We start from the raw sequence: 15,655 nt of genomic DNA, 5'->3' as shown, positions 1-15,655 counted from the left end.
TGACAGTGAGAAATTAAATGTCATAAACTATTAAAAATCGTAAACCATCTCTGGTATGATATTGCATAACTTTTATTGTTTGACAGACCAGTTTCAGGAGGAAAAGCATTTGTGTGACTTGACTCTCATCTCCTTTATTGCTACAGTCAACAGAACCATGTACAGACATCCTCCTCCCTCATGTGGTACCCTTCCTTCAGGCTCATCCTGACATGACCCTCCAGCATGACAATGCCACCAGCCATACTGCTCGTTCTGTGCATGATTTCCTGCAAGACAGGAATGTCAGTGTTCTGCCATGGCCAGCGAAGTGCCCGGATCTCAATCCCATTGACCACGTCTGGGACCTAATGGATCAAAGGGTGAGGGCTAGGGCCATTCCCCAAAGAAATGTCGGGGAACTTGCAGGTGCATGTGGAAGATTAAAATCAATGCAAGAACTAGCAAATCTGGTGCATTACAACAATATCTTCAACAGTTCTATGAAAATTACAGGCCTCATCTTTTAAGTTTGCAGGTGGCTGACTAAATACCCCCATTATTTAGACAGTTTGACCAATGATGTTTCTGCGTGATGGTACATTTACATAACACTTCAACATTCTATGGCAGCCATGTTAGTTCCCCATTAACTTTACATGTGGAATATTTAAACAATGCAACCGAATGCCTAGAATTACAACAATATTCAACATTCTATGGCAGCCATGTTAGTTCCCCATTAACTTTACATGTGGAATATTTAAACAATGCAACCGAATGCCTAGAATTACAACAATATTCAACATTCTAAAAGTTGACCAAACTCTCGAATGTCTCTGCAGTCGAAATGCGTTCGTCCATCCTGTATTCTATTCCTTCTACACCGCGTCATGGTGTCAGATTATTCCATATAAGGAGGTGAGGTTTGGAGAATTGATCGGGCCACGTCAAGAAAAGCACCCATACGTTGTAGTGAACCAGTGCAGAGTAGACTCTCGACAAGGATACAGAGACAGTAGGCTATCACCTGAACTATCATAAACCGTATTAAGAGATATCATTTACACTCCTGTTTATTACAATGGACTGCGCTTTTGAGCACTTGGATGCTGTTGGTTTTCTGGAGATTTGGCAACACTTTGATGCAGACGGTGAGAATTATTCATTTAAAACCTAACCATGCGAGCTATGAGGTTACATAACTTGATATATGTTATTTTTGTTGCAAAAAAAAGCCATGTTATTTATGTCAAGAAAACGTATTAAAATGTATTCTAAAACGTATGAGAAGAGTATTTTAAATGTTGTTAATTGCTTCTACAGATAATGGTTACATTGAAGGGAAGGAGTTGGATCACTTCTTCCGTCACATGATGACGAAATTAGGTCCGGAGGTAAGTGCATATCTTTTTCCCTCTCTTATCTTTTATCTATTTTATTAGCAACCTAATAACGCGCAACACATTTGAAGCGCAGCAGGTGCATTTTTGTCTATTTGCGAGTTACTGACAGAAACTAGTGTGCCCCCTTATAAATGACGCATAACGTCATACATTATTATTATTATTATTATAAATATCCTCTTCTAAATATGTCTCACTGGTCCTCGGAAGTGTTATCGGAAGTTCCTCTATTACAGATAGCCTACAATGTGTTAAAGGCACTTCCTCTTGTTAGTGGCGTGCCACTGTTGCCTCTATGGGAGATTGCCAACAACATCTTATTTTTGTGCTAAAGTATTTACAGTCCATCAATGTACCTCTTGGTGTAGGTGAGAGAATAAAACGATTCGATGGCAGGCTGCTGATGATTGAGAAGTAAATATGACTATGGGTTGATACAGGAAAACAGCCGGTACGTTTCCCATGTAATTGTGCAGCAAAAGGCAACGTATCTTTAGTTACAGCTCTGTCCAAACAACGGCTCTATTCAACCTTTTAGTATGTGTTTGTCTTTTTCCTGGGTGGGTTGAGCTGCTGTCCAGATGGGCTCAAGGATGACATTAGGATGCTACAGGCATCAGCAAACGCAATTATGGAATGCGTCCCAAATGGCACCCTATTCCCTATATAGTGCACTGCTTTAGACCAAAGCCCCGTGGAACCCTGTTCCCTATGTAACAGTGTAGCTTCCGTCCCTCTCCTCGCCCCAACCTGGGCTCGAACCAGGGACCCTCTGCACACATTAACCAGTCACTCACGAAGCATCATTACCCACAAAAGTCGCGGCCCTTGCAGAGCAAGGGGAACAACTTACTTCTAGGTCTCAGAGCGAGTGACGTCGCCGACTGAAACACTATTAGCGCGCACCACCGCTAACTAGCTAGCCATTTCACATCGGCCACACCCATATAGTGCACTACTTTAGACCAAAGCCATATGGAACCCTGATCCCTATATAGTGCACTACTTTAGACCAGAGCCCTATGAAACCCTGATCCCTATATAGTGCACTACTTTTGACCAGAGCCCTATGAAACCCTGATCCCTATATAGTGCACTACTTTAGACCAAAGCCCCATGGAACCCTGTTCCCTATATAGTGCACTACTTTTGACCAGAGCCCTATGGAACCCTATTCTCTATATAGTGCACTACTTTTGACCAGAGCCCTATGAAACCCTGATCCCTATATAGTGCACTACTTTAGACCAAAGCCCCATGGAACCCTGTTCCCTATATAGTGCACTACTTTTGACCAGAGCCCTATGGAACCCTATTCCCTATATAGTGCACTACTTTTGACCAGAGCCCTATGAAACCCTGTTCCCTATATAGTGCACTACTTTTGACCAAAGCCCTATGAAACCCTGTTCCCTATATAGTGCACTACTTTAGACCAAAGCCCTATGGAACCCTGTTCCCTATATAGTGCATTACTTTTGACCAGAGTCAATAGGGCACTATAAATGGAATAGGGCGCCATTTGGGACATCTCGTTGATGTTCTGGTGATTCTAAATGACATAAATGGTCTGTATTTCACTTTGCTTTCAGTCTTGCACTAAAGATCATCCTGTTCCTGCCCTTAGACCATGGACACACGGCTTGGTCAATATGTTCACTTAAACTGGACGTCATTATGCTTAAGGTCAACAGCTGGTTAGGAACATAATACTATTGAGAACAGACTCATGTCCTCTGTGTTGCATGTCCTCTGTGTTATTGGGAAGCTGCTGGCCCCTACATGTCTGGGACACGTCATTTATTGACAACAGACTCATGTCCTCTGTGTTATTGAGAAGCTGCTGGCCCCTACATGTCTGGGACACGTCTTTTATTGACAACAGACTCATGTCCTCTGTGTTATTAGGAAGCTGCTGGCCCCTGGTGATTCATGTCTGGGACACTTTGCTTTCATCTGACAACAGATCATGTCCTCTGTGTTATTGACAAGCTTGGTCAATATGTTCCTTAAATGTCTGGGACATGTAAACATTTATTGAGAACAGATTCATGTCCTGTGTTATTGGGAACTGCTGGCCCCTACATGTCCTCTGTGTTATTGGGAAGCTGCTGGCCCTACATGTCCTCTGTGTTATTGGGAAGCTGCTGGCCCCTACATGTCCTCTGTGTTATTGGGAAGCTGCTGGCCCCTATATGTCCTCTGTGTTATTGGGAAGCTGCTGGCCCCTACATGTCCTCTGTGTTATTGGGAAGCTGCTGGCCCCTACATGTCCTCTGTGTTATTGAGAAGCTGCTGGCCCCTACATGTCCTCTGTGTTATTGGGAAGCTGCTGGCCCCTACATGTCCTCTGTGTTATTGGGAAGCTGCTGGCCCCTACATGTCCTCTGTGTTATTGGGAAGCTGCTGGCCCCTACATGTCCTCTGTGTTATTGGGAAGCTGCTGGCCCCTACATGTCCTCTGTGTTATTGGGAAGCTGCTGGCCCCTACATGTCCTCTGTGTTATTGGGAAGCTGCTGGCCCTACATGTCCTCTGTGTTATTGGGAAGCTGCTGGCCCCTACATGTCCTCTGTGTTATTGGGAAGCTGCTGGCCCCTACATGTCCTCTGTGTTATTGGGAAGCTGCTGGCCCCTACATGTCCTCTGTGTTATTGAGAAGCTGCTGGCCCCTACATGTCCTCTGTGTTATTGGGAAGCTGCTGGCCCCTACATGTCCTCTGTGTTATTGGGAAGCTGCTGGCCCCTACATGTCCTCTGTGTTATTGGGAAGCTGCTGGCCCCTACATGTCCTCTGTGTTATTGGGAAGCTGCTGGCCCCTACATGTCCTCTGTGTTATTGGGAAGCTGCTGGCCCCTACATGTCCTCTGTGTTATTGGGAAGCTGCTGGCCCCTACATGTCTGGGACATGTCTTTTATTTGTGTTTGTTCCTGCTCTCACTGTATGTACACAGCTAATTAGTTACGAAGTGTATCTCTAGTGAAGTAATATTTGACATGCATATTATATATACTTACATATATATACAACCCGTAATATGACTATGAAATTAATAGGATCAAAGTCTATCAAACTGATCTCTGTCTCCATAAAGGGGATTTAGTACCACGCAAGAGACTGTGGTTGAGTTACAGTACTTGAATACTTGAATCAGTCATAGAGCCCATTGCCCTTTATGGTTGTGAGGTCTGGGGTCCGCTCACCAACCAAGACTTCACAAAATGGGACAAACACCAAATCGAGACTCTGCACGCAGAATTCTGCAAAAATATCCTCCGTGTACAACGTAAAACACCAAATAATGCATGCAGAGCAGAATTAGGCCGATACCCACTAATTATCAAAATCCAGAAAAGAGCCATTAAATTCTACAACCACCTAAAAGGAAGCGATTCACAAACCTTCCATAACAAAGCCATCACCTACAGAGAGATGAACCTGGAGAAGAGTCCCCTAAGCAAGCTGGTCCTGGGGCTCTGTTCACAAACACAAACACACCCTACAGAACCCCAGGACAACAGCACAATTAGACCCAACCAAATCATGAGAAAACAAAAAGATAATTACTTAACACATTGGAAATAATTAACAAACTAGAATGCTATTTGGCCCTAAACAGAGAGTACACAGCGGCAGAATACCTGACCACTGTGACTGACCCAAAATTAAGGAAAGCTTTGACTATGTACAGACTCAGTGAGCATAGCCTTGCTATTGAGAAAGGCCGCCGTAGGCAGACATGGCTCTCAAGAGAAGACAGGCTATGTGCTCACTGCCCACAAAATGAGGTGGAAACTGAGCTGCACTTCCTAACCTCCTGCCCAATGTATGACCATATTAGAGAGACATATTTCCCCCAGATCACACAGATCCACAAAGAATTCGAAAACAAATCAAATTTTGAAAAACTCCCATATCTACTGGGTGAAATACCACAGTGTGCCATCACAGCAGCAAGATTTGTGACCCGTTGCCACGAGAAAAGGGCAACCAGTGAAGAACAAACACCATTGTAAATACAACCCATATTTATGCTTATTTATTTTATCTTGTGTCCTTTAACTATTTGTACATTGTATATATATATATATAATATGACATTTGTAATGTCTTTACTGTTTTGAAACTTCTGTATGTGTAATGTTTACTGTTCATTTTTGTTGTTTTTCACTTTATATATTCACTTTGTATATTATCTACCTCACTTGCTTTGGCAATGTTAACACATGTTTCCCATGCCAATAAAGCCCTGGAATTGAAATGAATTGAATTGAATTGAGAGTCAGAGAGAGAGAGAGAGAGAGACAGAGAGAGAGACAGAGACAGAGACAGAGAGAGTCATAGCCTGAAAAGCCATGCCCCAAGAGGCCATGGGAAAGAGAGAGAGAGAGAGAGAGAGAGAGAAGAGAGAGAGAGAATTTCACCACAGCAGGTCAGGAACAAAAAGAGAAAGACAGAATGAATCTTAGACTCCTTTATAACACCTGAGTTGTTTGGGTTCAAAATTTGAGTTGTTGACCAATAGGATTACTTAAAAAGTGACCTTCCAATCAGAAGACAACAGAACCTCTGCTTGACAGAGATGTGACAGAAGGGGGAGGGGTGAGATAATGCAGCATTCCTAAGACAACACACAGGAAGTCATTGCATACAGTGTAGAGAGTCAGTTGAGGGAGGAAGCATCATTGATCATCGGGTATATTACATTTCCACCAGAGAATAGAGACATGTGGGTACCAGTAAGCACATCTGGTCAGAGGAGAGAGAGGGAGGGGCGGGGTTATAGTAACTGTGGTAACTGTTGGTCCTGTCTCTCTCTCGGTGCAGGATAAAGTAACAGAGGAGAGAGAGGGAGGGGCGGGGTTATAGTAACTATTGTAACTGTTATTCTTGTCTCTCTCTCTGTGCAGGATAAAGTAACAGAGGAGAGAGAGGGAGGGGCGGGGTTATAGTAACTGTGGTAACTGTTATTCTTGTCTCTCTCTCGGTGCAGGATAAAGTTACATAGGAGAGAGAGAGTGGGGGGGTGGTTATAGTAACTATGGTAACTGTTATTCTTGTCTCTCTCTCTGTGCAGGATAAAGTAACAGAGGAGAGGGTCCAGAGGCTGAAGCAGAGGTTCATGTCAGCCTATGATGTCACCGCAGACGGACGCCTGCAGATCCAGGAGGTCAGCAGATGGAAACCTATAGCTAGAACAATATAACATACAGACAACAGAACATCTCTGAGAGGCATGAGTGGCACAAGCTGACTAATAGCACAGTAACCTCAAGCTGTACATCATAGGAGAGAGAGAGAGACAGGGACAGAAAGAGAGAGACAGAGAGACAGGGACAGAGAGAGAGAGAGAGAGAGAGAGAGAGAGAGAGAGAGAGAGAGAGAGAGAGAGAGAGAGAGAGAGAGAGAGAGAGAGACAGGGACAGAGAGAGACAGAGAGAGACAGGGACAGAGAGAGAGACAGAGAGACAGGACAGAGAGAGAGAGAGAGAGAGACAGGGACAGAGAGAGAGAGACAGGGACAGAGAGAGAGACAGGGACAGAGAGAGAGAGACAGGGACAGAGGAGAGAGACAGAGACAGGGACAGAGACAGGGACAGAGAGAGGCAGAGAGACAGGGACAGAGAGAGAGAGACAGGGACAGACAGAGACAGAGAGAGAGAGAGACAGAGAGACAAGGACAGAGAGAGAGAGAGAGACAGAGAGGGAGAGACGGAGAGAGAGGGAGAGAGACAGAGAGAGACAGAGAGAGAGAGAGAGACAGAGAGACAGGGACAGAGAGAGAGACAGGACAGAGAGAGAGAGAGAGACAGAGAGACAGAGAGAGACAGAGAGAGAGAGGGACAGAGAGAGAGACAGGGACAGAGACAGAGAGAGAGAAAGTGCTTTCATCCACTTTCAAAAGAAGACCAGTTCATTTGACCACACATCTCAAAGACCTCCAGCTTTTATAAGTGGGGGAAATGATCAATATATTTGTGTGGTTCCTGTGGGATGTTTTACTGCATATGGGAGTGGTCACTCACAGTAAACGCTCTCTCAGCCATCTGAAGTTGACAGACAAGCTTCTCTTTGTGTGGTTGATGTGGAGAGTGCATCGCTGGCAGCTAAGGGACGATGAAACCCTTTCACTAATGGGATGAACAGTATACCGTTTGTAGAGATGGAGTGATAGGCACTTGTTTTAATGGTCAAAGGCACGATTCAGCATATATGACAGCCAATGGCATGACCAGATTCATTACACATGAACCAGCAGGGATCACACTGACTGGTGCCACCTTTTTTCTCAAATTACTTCTTGTTGGACAGTATTTTTGGTGCATAGTGCTGCAGTAGTAACCTACAGTCTCTCTCTGTCTCTCTGTCTCTCTCTGTCTCTCTCTGTCTCTCTCTCTCTCTCTCTCTCTCTCTCTCTCTCTCTCTCTCTGTCTCTCTCTCTCTCTGTCTCTCTCTCTCTCTCTCTCTCTCTCTCTCTCTCTCTCTGTCTCTGACTTTCTCTCTCTCTCTCCTCTCTCTCTCTCTGTGTGTGTGTGTGTCTCTCTCTCTCTCTCTCTTTCTCTCTCTCTCTCTCTCTGTCTCTGACTTTCTCTCTCTCTCTCCCTCTCTCTCTCTGTGTGTGTGTGTCTCTCTCTCTCTCTGTCTTTCTCTCTCTCTCTCTCTCTCTCTCTCTCTCTCTCTCTCTCTCTCTCTCTCTCTCTCTGACTTTCTCTCTCTCTCTCCCTCTCTCTCTCTGTGTGTGTGTGTGTCTCTCTCTCTGTCTCTCTCTCTCTCTCTCTCTCTCTCTCTCTCTCTCTCTCTCTCTCTCTCTCTCTCTGTCTCTCTCTCTCTCTCACAGTGTGTCTCTCTCTCCGCAATGTTGATCAGCTCCCAATGTAATCCTCTGATGCACTACTAATTTAATTAGGACTTAGAAGGGAGGGCACAAGTTCCCGTTGGGCACTCAGCAGTTAGATCTGGATGCCTGCCAGGGCCACAATTAGTGGGTCTGATGTATTGCTGCCACGTCACTGGCATCATACTCTACTGGCATCGTACTTCACGGTCTCTCTGGGAAAAAGGTGCAGCTTCAGTGATTCAGTTAGAGAGGGGCGAAGCTACAGTTAGAGACGCTGACTCTGGGCTGGTTGTATGGGAGGTCAGCTGGGCTAGGAGAGAGACTCACTGTACAGCTGCTGCTGTCTTCAGGATGGGTTCTCTCTCTTCTTACTCCCACTGATATCGTGCTGATAACTGTGGTGCAATTATCACGATATACAGTTGAATGCACTTTAGTTGAATTCACGTGTTGTAAGTGACTCTGGATAAGAGCCTCTGCTAAATGTTCATGTGTATTTGATTGTGTTGCAGTTGGCCGTGATGATCCTGCCACAGGAGGAGAACTTCCTCCTGGTGTTCCGCAGGGAAGCCCCTCTGGACAACAGTGTAGACTTTATGAAGGTGAGAGAAGCCCCTCTGGACAACAGTGTAGACTTTATGAAGGTGAGAAGCCCCTCTGGACAACAGTGTAGACTTTATGAAGGTGAGAGAAGCCCCTCTGGACAACAGTGTAGACTTTATGAAGGTGAGAAGCCCCTCTGGACAACAGTGTAGACTTTATGAAGGTGAGAAGCCCCTCTGGACAACAGTGTAGACTTTATGAAGGTGAGAAGCCCCTCTGGACAACAGTGTAGACTTTATGAAGGTGAGAAGCCCCTCTGGACAACAGTGTAGACTTTATGAAGGTGAGAAGCCCCTCTGGACAACAGTGTAGACTTTATGAAGGTGAGAAGCCCCTCTGGATAACAGTGTAGACTTTATGAAGGTGAGAAGCCCCTCTGGACAACAGTGTAGACTTTATGAAGGTGAGAGAAGCCCCTCTGGATAACAGTGTAGACTTTATGAAGGTGAGAAGCCCCGCTGGACAACAGTGTAGACTATAGGAAGCTGGAATGGTCTGTGTATTGATCTGTTGGAATGGTCTGTGTAGTGATCTGTTGGAATGGTCTGTGTGGTGATCTGTTGGAATGGTCTGTGTGGTGATCTGTTGGAATGGTCTGTGTGGTGATCTGTTGGAATGGTCTGTGTGGTGATCCGAGTACCTGCCAGATCTGTAGAACCAGATACAGTATGTGAGATGTAATTTGTAATTTATGTCAAGAATGTTCGCAGTTCCTTTTTCTATGTGAACTTCGTTTTTTTGGGTGTGGCTATCACAGTAACTCTGAAGAAGACAAAGAACTCAGCATCATCTCACCTGGATAAGCACTCTAAAGCTTACTAAGGATCATTGGTGGCAGCTGGTATTACTATTTACAGCAGTAAACTGATAGTAACTGATTGTCCTTCTCGTCTCTGTAGATCTGGAGAAAGTATGATGCTGACAGCAGTGGATACATATCAGCTGTGGAGCTGAAGGTAATGTTAACTCCACTCCTACACACAGAAGGTAATGTTAACTCCACTCCTACACACAGAAGGTAATGTTAACTCCACTCCTACACACAGAAGGTAATGTTAACTCCACTCCTACACACAGAAGGTAATGTTAACTCCACTCCTACACACAGAAGGTAATGTTAACTCCACTCCTACACACAGAAGGTAATGTTAACTCCACTCCTACACACAGAAGGTAATGTTGTTTAACTCCACTCCTACACACAGAAGGTAATGTGTTTAACTCCACTCCTACACACAGAAGGTAATGTTAACTCCACTCCTACACACAGAAGGTAATGTTAACTCCACTCCTACACACAGAAGGTAATGTTGTTTAACTCCACCCCTACACACAGAAGGTAATGTTAACTCCACTCCTACACACAGAAGGTAATATTGTTTAACTCCACCCCCACACACAGAAGGTAATCTTGTCTAACTCCACTCTTACACACAGAAGGTAATGCTGTTTAACTCCACTCCTACACTCAGAAGGTAATGTGGTTTAACTCCACCCCTACACACAGAAGGTAATGTTGTCTAACTCCACTCCTACACACAGAAGGTAATGTTGTCTAACTCCACTCCTACACACAGAAGGTAATGTTGTTTAACTCCACTCCTACACACAGAAGGTAATGTTGTTTAACTCCACTCCTACACACAGAAGGTAATGTTGTTTAACTCCACTCCTACACACAGAAGGTAATGTGGTTTAACTCCACTCCTACACACAGAAGGTAATGTTGTCTAACTCCACTCCTACACACAGAAGGTAATGTTGTTTAACTCCACTCCTACACACAGAAGGTAATGTGTTTAACTCCACTCCTACACACAGAAGGTAATGTTGTCTAACTCCACTCCTACACACAGAAGGTAATGTGGTTTAACTCCACTCCTACACACAGAAGGTAATGTTGTCTAACTCCACTCCTACACACAGAAGGTAATGTGGTTTAACTCCACTCCTACACACAGAAGGTAATGTGGTTTAACTCCACTCCTACACACAGAAGGTAATGTGGTCTAACTCCACTCCTACACACAGAAGGTAATGTGGTTTAACTCCACTCCTACACACAGAAGGTAATGTGTTTAACTCCACTCCTACACACAGAAGGTAATGTTGTCTAACTCCACTCCTACACACAGAAGGTAATGTGGTTTAACTCCACTCCTACACACAGAAGGTAATGTTAACTCCACTCCTACACACAGAAGGTAATGTGGTTTAACTCCACCCCCACACACAGAAGGTAATCTTGTCTAACTCCACTCCTACACACAGAAGGTAATGTTGTTTAACTCCACTCCTACACACAGAAGGTAGTGTTGTCTAACTCCACTCCTACACACAGAAGGTAATGTTAACTCCACTCCTACACACAGAAGGTAATGTTAACTCCACTCCTACACACAGATGGTAATGTTAACTCCACTCCTACACACAGAAGGTAATGTTGTTTAACTCCACTCCTACACACAGAAGGTAATATTGTTTAACTCCACCCCCACACACAGAAGGTTATCTTGTCTAACTCCACTCCCACACAGAAGGTAATGTTGTTTAACTCCACTCCTACACACAGAAGGTAATGTGGTTTAACTCCACTCCTACACACAGAAGGTAATGTTGTCTAACTCCACTCCTACACACAGAAGGTAATGTTGTCTAACTCCACTCCTACACACAGAAAGTAATGTTAACTCCACTCCTACACACAGAAGGTAATGTGGTTTAACTCCACTCCTACACACAGAAGGTAATGTTGTCTAACTCTACTCCTACACACAGAAGGTAATGTGGTTTAACTCCACTCCTACACACAGAAGGTAATGTTGTTTAACTCCACTCCTACACACAGAAGGTAATGTGGTTTAACTCCACTCCTACACACAGAAGGTAGTGTTGTCTAACTCCACTCCTACACACAGAAGGTTATGTCTTCATATTTATCAAACCATGTTAGATCTGATTTCAGGGAATCAGGAAGTAAACCAATAAACCATGTGAGATCTGATTTCAGGGAATCAGGAAATGAACCAATAAACCATGTGAGATCTGATTTCAGGGAATCAGGAAATAAACCAATAAACCATGTGAGATCTGATTTCAGGGAATCAGGAAATGAACCAATAAACCATGTGAGATCTGATTTCCGGGAATCAGGAAGTAAACCAATAAACAATGCCCTTTTCATTTCCTCTCTCCTTCTTTGTAAACAGGGTTTCCTGAAGGACTTGTTCCAGCAGCACGGGAAGGCTGTGTCCTCCAGCAAACTGGACGAGTACACAGACGCAATGGTAAAACAACAGTCTCGTAGCCCTTTCCTGTAGTCAAATGACCATATCGCCCCCTAGTGGCCTCATTGGTGGAATCTTATTCATATTTTCATAATTAATAAATACTATTTCAAAACAAATATTGATCATGTGTTCTTCTTGGTTCCTGGAGGTACTAAATATATCCTCTTGGTTCCTGGAGGAACATAGGGCCTGTACTAAAGATATCCTCTTGGTTCCTGGAGGAACATAGGGCCTGTACTAAATATATCCTCTTGGTTCCTGGAGGAACATAGGGCCTGTACTAAAGATATCCTCTTGGTTCCTGGAGGAACATAGGGCCTGTACTAAATATATCCTCTTGGTTCCTGGAGGAACATAGGGCCTGTACTAAAGATATCCTCTTGGTTCCTGGAGAAACATATGGCCTGTACTAAAGATATCTTCTTGGTTCCTGGAGAAACATAGGGCCTCCTCTTGGTTCCTGGAGGAACATAGGGCCTGTACTAAAACATAGGGCTGTACTATATCCTCTTGGTTCCTGGAGGAACATAGGGCCTGTACTAAAGATATCTTCTTGGTTCCTGGAGGAACATAGGGCCTGTACTAAAGATATCCTCTTGGTTCCTGGAGGAACATAGGGCCTGTACTAAATATATCCTCTTGGTTCCTGGAGGAACATAGGGCCTGTACTAAAGATATCCTCTTGGTTCCTGGAGGAACATAGGGCCTGTACTAAATATATCCTCTTGGTTCCTGTTGCCAGTCTTGGGATGCTTCCTGTCCCTTTTGGCCATGACATGCACTCTTTATAGTCTCTCACCCACTGATTTACAATCTCTCTCTCCAGTGTGTGTAAAATAAGATAACTCAAGCACTACGTCTAATCAACCTAATGCAGTCATCAGTCTCTTGAACCATTAATGCAGGGTAAATGAACCTCATTCGTGGTTCTTTCAGAGTGCCTTTCAGGTCACTGAACGTGGTATAGATTCATCAGGTAGATCTGGTTGCAGTGATGTTCATTCCAACCCCCCCGCCCCGCCCCGAAATGAACCTATCCACCTCTTAGGGTAGAGTACTGAGAGCCTGACCACATGAACCTATCCACCTCTTAGGGTAGAGTACTGAGGGCCTGACCACATGAACCTATCCACCTCTTAGGGTAGAGTACTGAGGGCCTGACCACATGAACCTGTCCACCTCTTAGGGTAGAGTACTGAGGGCCTGACCACATGAACCTATCCACCTCTTAGGGTAGAGTACTGAGGGCCTGACCACATGAACCTATCCACCTCTTAGGGTAGAGTACTGAGGGCCTGACCACATGAACCTGTCCACCTCTTAGGGTAGAGTACTGAGGGCCTGACCACATGAACCTATCCACCTCTTAGGGTAGAGTACTGAGGGCCTGACCACATGAACCTATCCACCTCTTAGGGTAGAGTACTGAGGGCCTGACCACATGAACCTATCCACCTCTTAGGGTAGAGTACTGAGGGCCTGACCACATGAACCTATCCACCTCTTAGGGTAGAGTACTGAGGGCCTGACCACATGAACCTATCCACCTCTTAGGGTAGAGTACTGAGGGCCTGACCACATGAACCTATCCACCTCTTAGGGTAGAGTACTGAGGGCCTGACCACATGAACCTGTCCACCTCTTAGGGTAGAGTACTGAGAGCCTTATCAGCTCGGGGATTCGATCCACCAACCTTTCGGTTACTGGTCCATCACTCTAACCACTAGGCTACCTGCCGTCCCTACACTCTAACCACTAGGCAACCTGCCTGCCCCTCCACTCTAACCACTAGGCTACCTGCCTGCCCCTCCACTCTAACCACTAGGCTACCTGCCTGCCCCTCCACTCTAACCACTAGGCTACCTGCCTGCCCCTCCACTCTAACCACTAGGCTACCTGCCTGCCCCTCCACTCTAACCACTAGGCTACCTGCCTGCCCCTCCACTCTAACCACTAGGCTACCTGCCTGCCCCTCCACTCTAACCACTAGGCTCCCTGCCTGCCCCTCCACTCTAACCACTAGACTACCTGCCTGTCCCTACACTCTAACCACTAGGCTACCTGCCGTCCCTACACTCTAACCACTAGGCTACCTGCCGTCCCTCCACTCTAACCACTAGGCTACCTGCCGTCCCTACACTCTAACCACTAGGCTACCTGCCGTCCCTACACTCTAACCACTAGGCTACCTGCCGTCCCTACACTCTAACCACTAGGCTACCTGCCGTCCCTCCACTCTAACCACTAGGCTACCTGCCGTCCCTACACTCTAACCACTAGGCTACCTGCCGTCCCTACACTCTAACCACTAGGCTACCTGCCGTCCCTACACTCTAACCACTAGGCTACCTGCCGTCCCTACACTCTAACCACTAGGCTACCTGCCGTCCCTACACTCTAACCACTAGGCTACCTGCCGTCCCTACACTCTAACCACTAGGCTACCTGCCGCACCGATGTGGCTTGTTCCCAGACTCCTGTCAAAGGGTCATCGCAATATACTGTCACCGACTGGTTTTTCCAGTCTTATCTATACCCTGAGGCTTGTTCCCTTCTCTGAAAACGTTCTGACTTCTGCTCTAACTTTAAATGGACTTCCCTGAGGAGAAAATGTCTTCATATTCCTTATGGGTCCTGGTCAAAAGTAGTACACTATATAGGCAATAGGGAGTCATTTGGGACTGTGACAGGGCTGTGTTGTGGCAGCCAGCAGCAGATGCCTCTGTCCAGCTGTATTAATCATCTCATCTAACAGACTGAGATATTAGATTACCAGTGTCTGGCGGGAGACTGTCACACCTCTCCTACCGATTCACTCTGTCTGTCTCTCACCCTGCCCTGTCTCTCACCCTGCCCTGTCTGTCTCCTACCCTGCCCTGGTCTGGCATCACCCTGTCTGTCTCCCACCCTGCCCTGTCTGTCTCTCACCCTGCCCTGTCTGTCTCCTACCCTGCCCTGTCTGTCTCCTACCCTGGCCTGTCTGTCTCTCACCCTGGCCTGGTCTGGCATCACCCTGTCTGTCTCTCACCCTGGCCTGGTCTGGTATCACCCTGTCTGTCTCTCACCCTGCCCTGTCTGTCTCTCACCCTGGCCTGGTCTGGAATCACCCTGTCTGTCTCTCACCCTGGCCTGGTCTGGCATCACCCTGTTCTGTCTCTCACCCTGGCCTGGTCTGGCATCACCCTGTCTGTCTCTCACCCTGCCCTGTCTGTCTCTCACCCTGGCCTGGTCTGGAATCACCCTGTCTGTCTCTCACCCTGGCCTGGTCTGGAATCACCCTGTCTGTCTCTCACCCTGGCCTGGTCTGGCATCACCCTGTTCTGTCTCTCACCTTGGCCTGGTCTGGTATCACCCCATTCTGTCTCTCACCCTGGTCTGGCATCATCCTGTTCTGTCTCTCACCTTGGCCTGGTCTGGTATCACCCCATTCTGTCTCTCACCCTGGTCTGGTCTGGTATCACCCCATTATGTCTCTCATCCTGGCCTGGTCTAGTATCACCCCATTATGTCTCTCATCCTGGCCTGGTCTAGTATCACC

At 46.0% G+C, this 15,655-nt stretch overlaps 1 protein-coding gene and 1 long non-coding RNA gene across 2 annotated transcripts in view; one reads left to right on the top strand and one right to left on the bottom strand.

The window, feature by feature from the left end:
* Positions 1-917: 917 nt before the first annotated feature.
* The window catches only part of LOC127928770 (secretagogin-like), a 31,585-nt gene continuing 16,847 nt past the window's right edge, over positions 918-15,655 (top strand). Inside the window, exons 1-6 of the mRNA XM_052516126.1 lie at positions 918-1,133; positions 1,306-1,376; positions 6,464-6,556; positions 8,737-8,826; positions 9,727-9,783; positions 12,037-12,114. Coding sequence (XP_052372086.1) covers positions 1,064-1,133; positions 1,306-1,376; positions 6,464-6,556; positions 8,737-8,826; positions 9,727-9,783; positions 12,037-12,114 — 459 coding nt within the window. The 5' untranslated portion in view covers positions 918-1,063. The remainder of the gene's footprint in view (positions 1,134-1,305; positions 1,377-6,463; positions 6,557-8,736; positions 8,827-9,726; positions 9,784-12,036; positions 12,115-15,655) is intronic.
* Positions 13,179-14,012, bottom strand: LOC127928771 (uncharacterized). The gene is made up of 3 exons (XR_008132150.1): positions 13,473-14,012; positions 13,335-13,426; positions 13,179-13,288 (listed from the first exon to the last, which is right to left on the bottom strand). It is a non-coding gene; the product is annotated as an uncharacterized LOC127928771 (long non-coding RNA).

The sequence above is a fragment of the Oncorhynchus keta genome, unplaced genomic scaffold (genome assembly GCF_023373465.1).
Source record: "Oncorhynchus keta strain PuntledgeMale-10-30-2019 unplaced genomic scaffold, Oket_V2 Un_scaffold_3956_pilon_pilon, whole genome shotgun sequence".
Taxonomy (NCBI): domain Eukaryota; kingdom Metazoa; phylum Chordata; class Actinopteri; order Salmoniformes; family Salmonidae; genus Oncorhynchus; species Oncorhynchus keta.
Note: the sequence above shows the minus strand (reverse complement) of the source record. Positions and strands in the feature narration are given on the sequence as shown.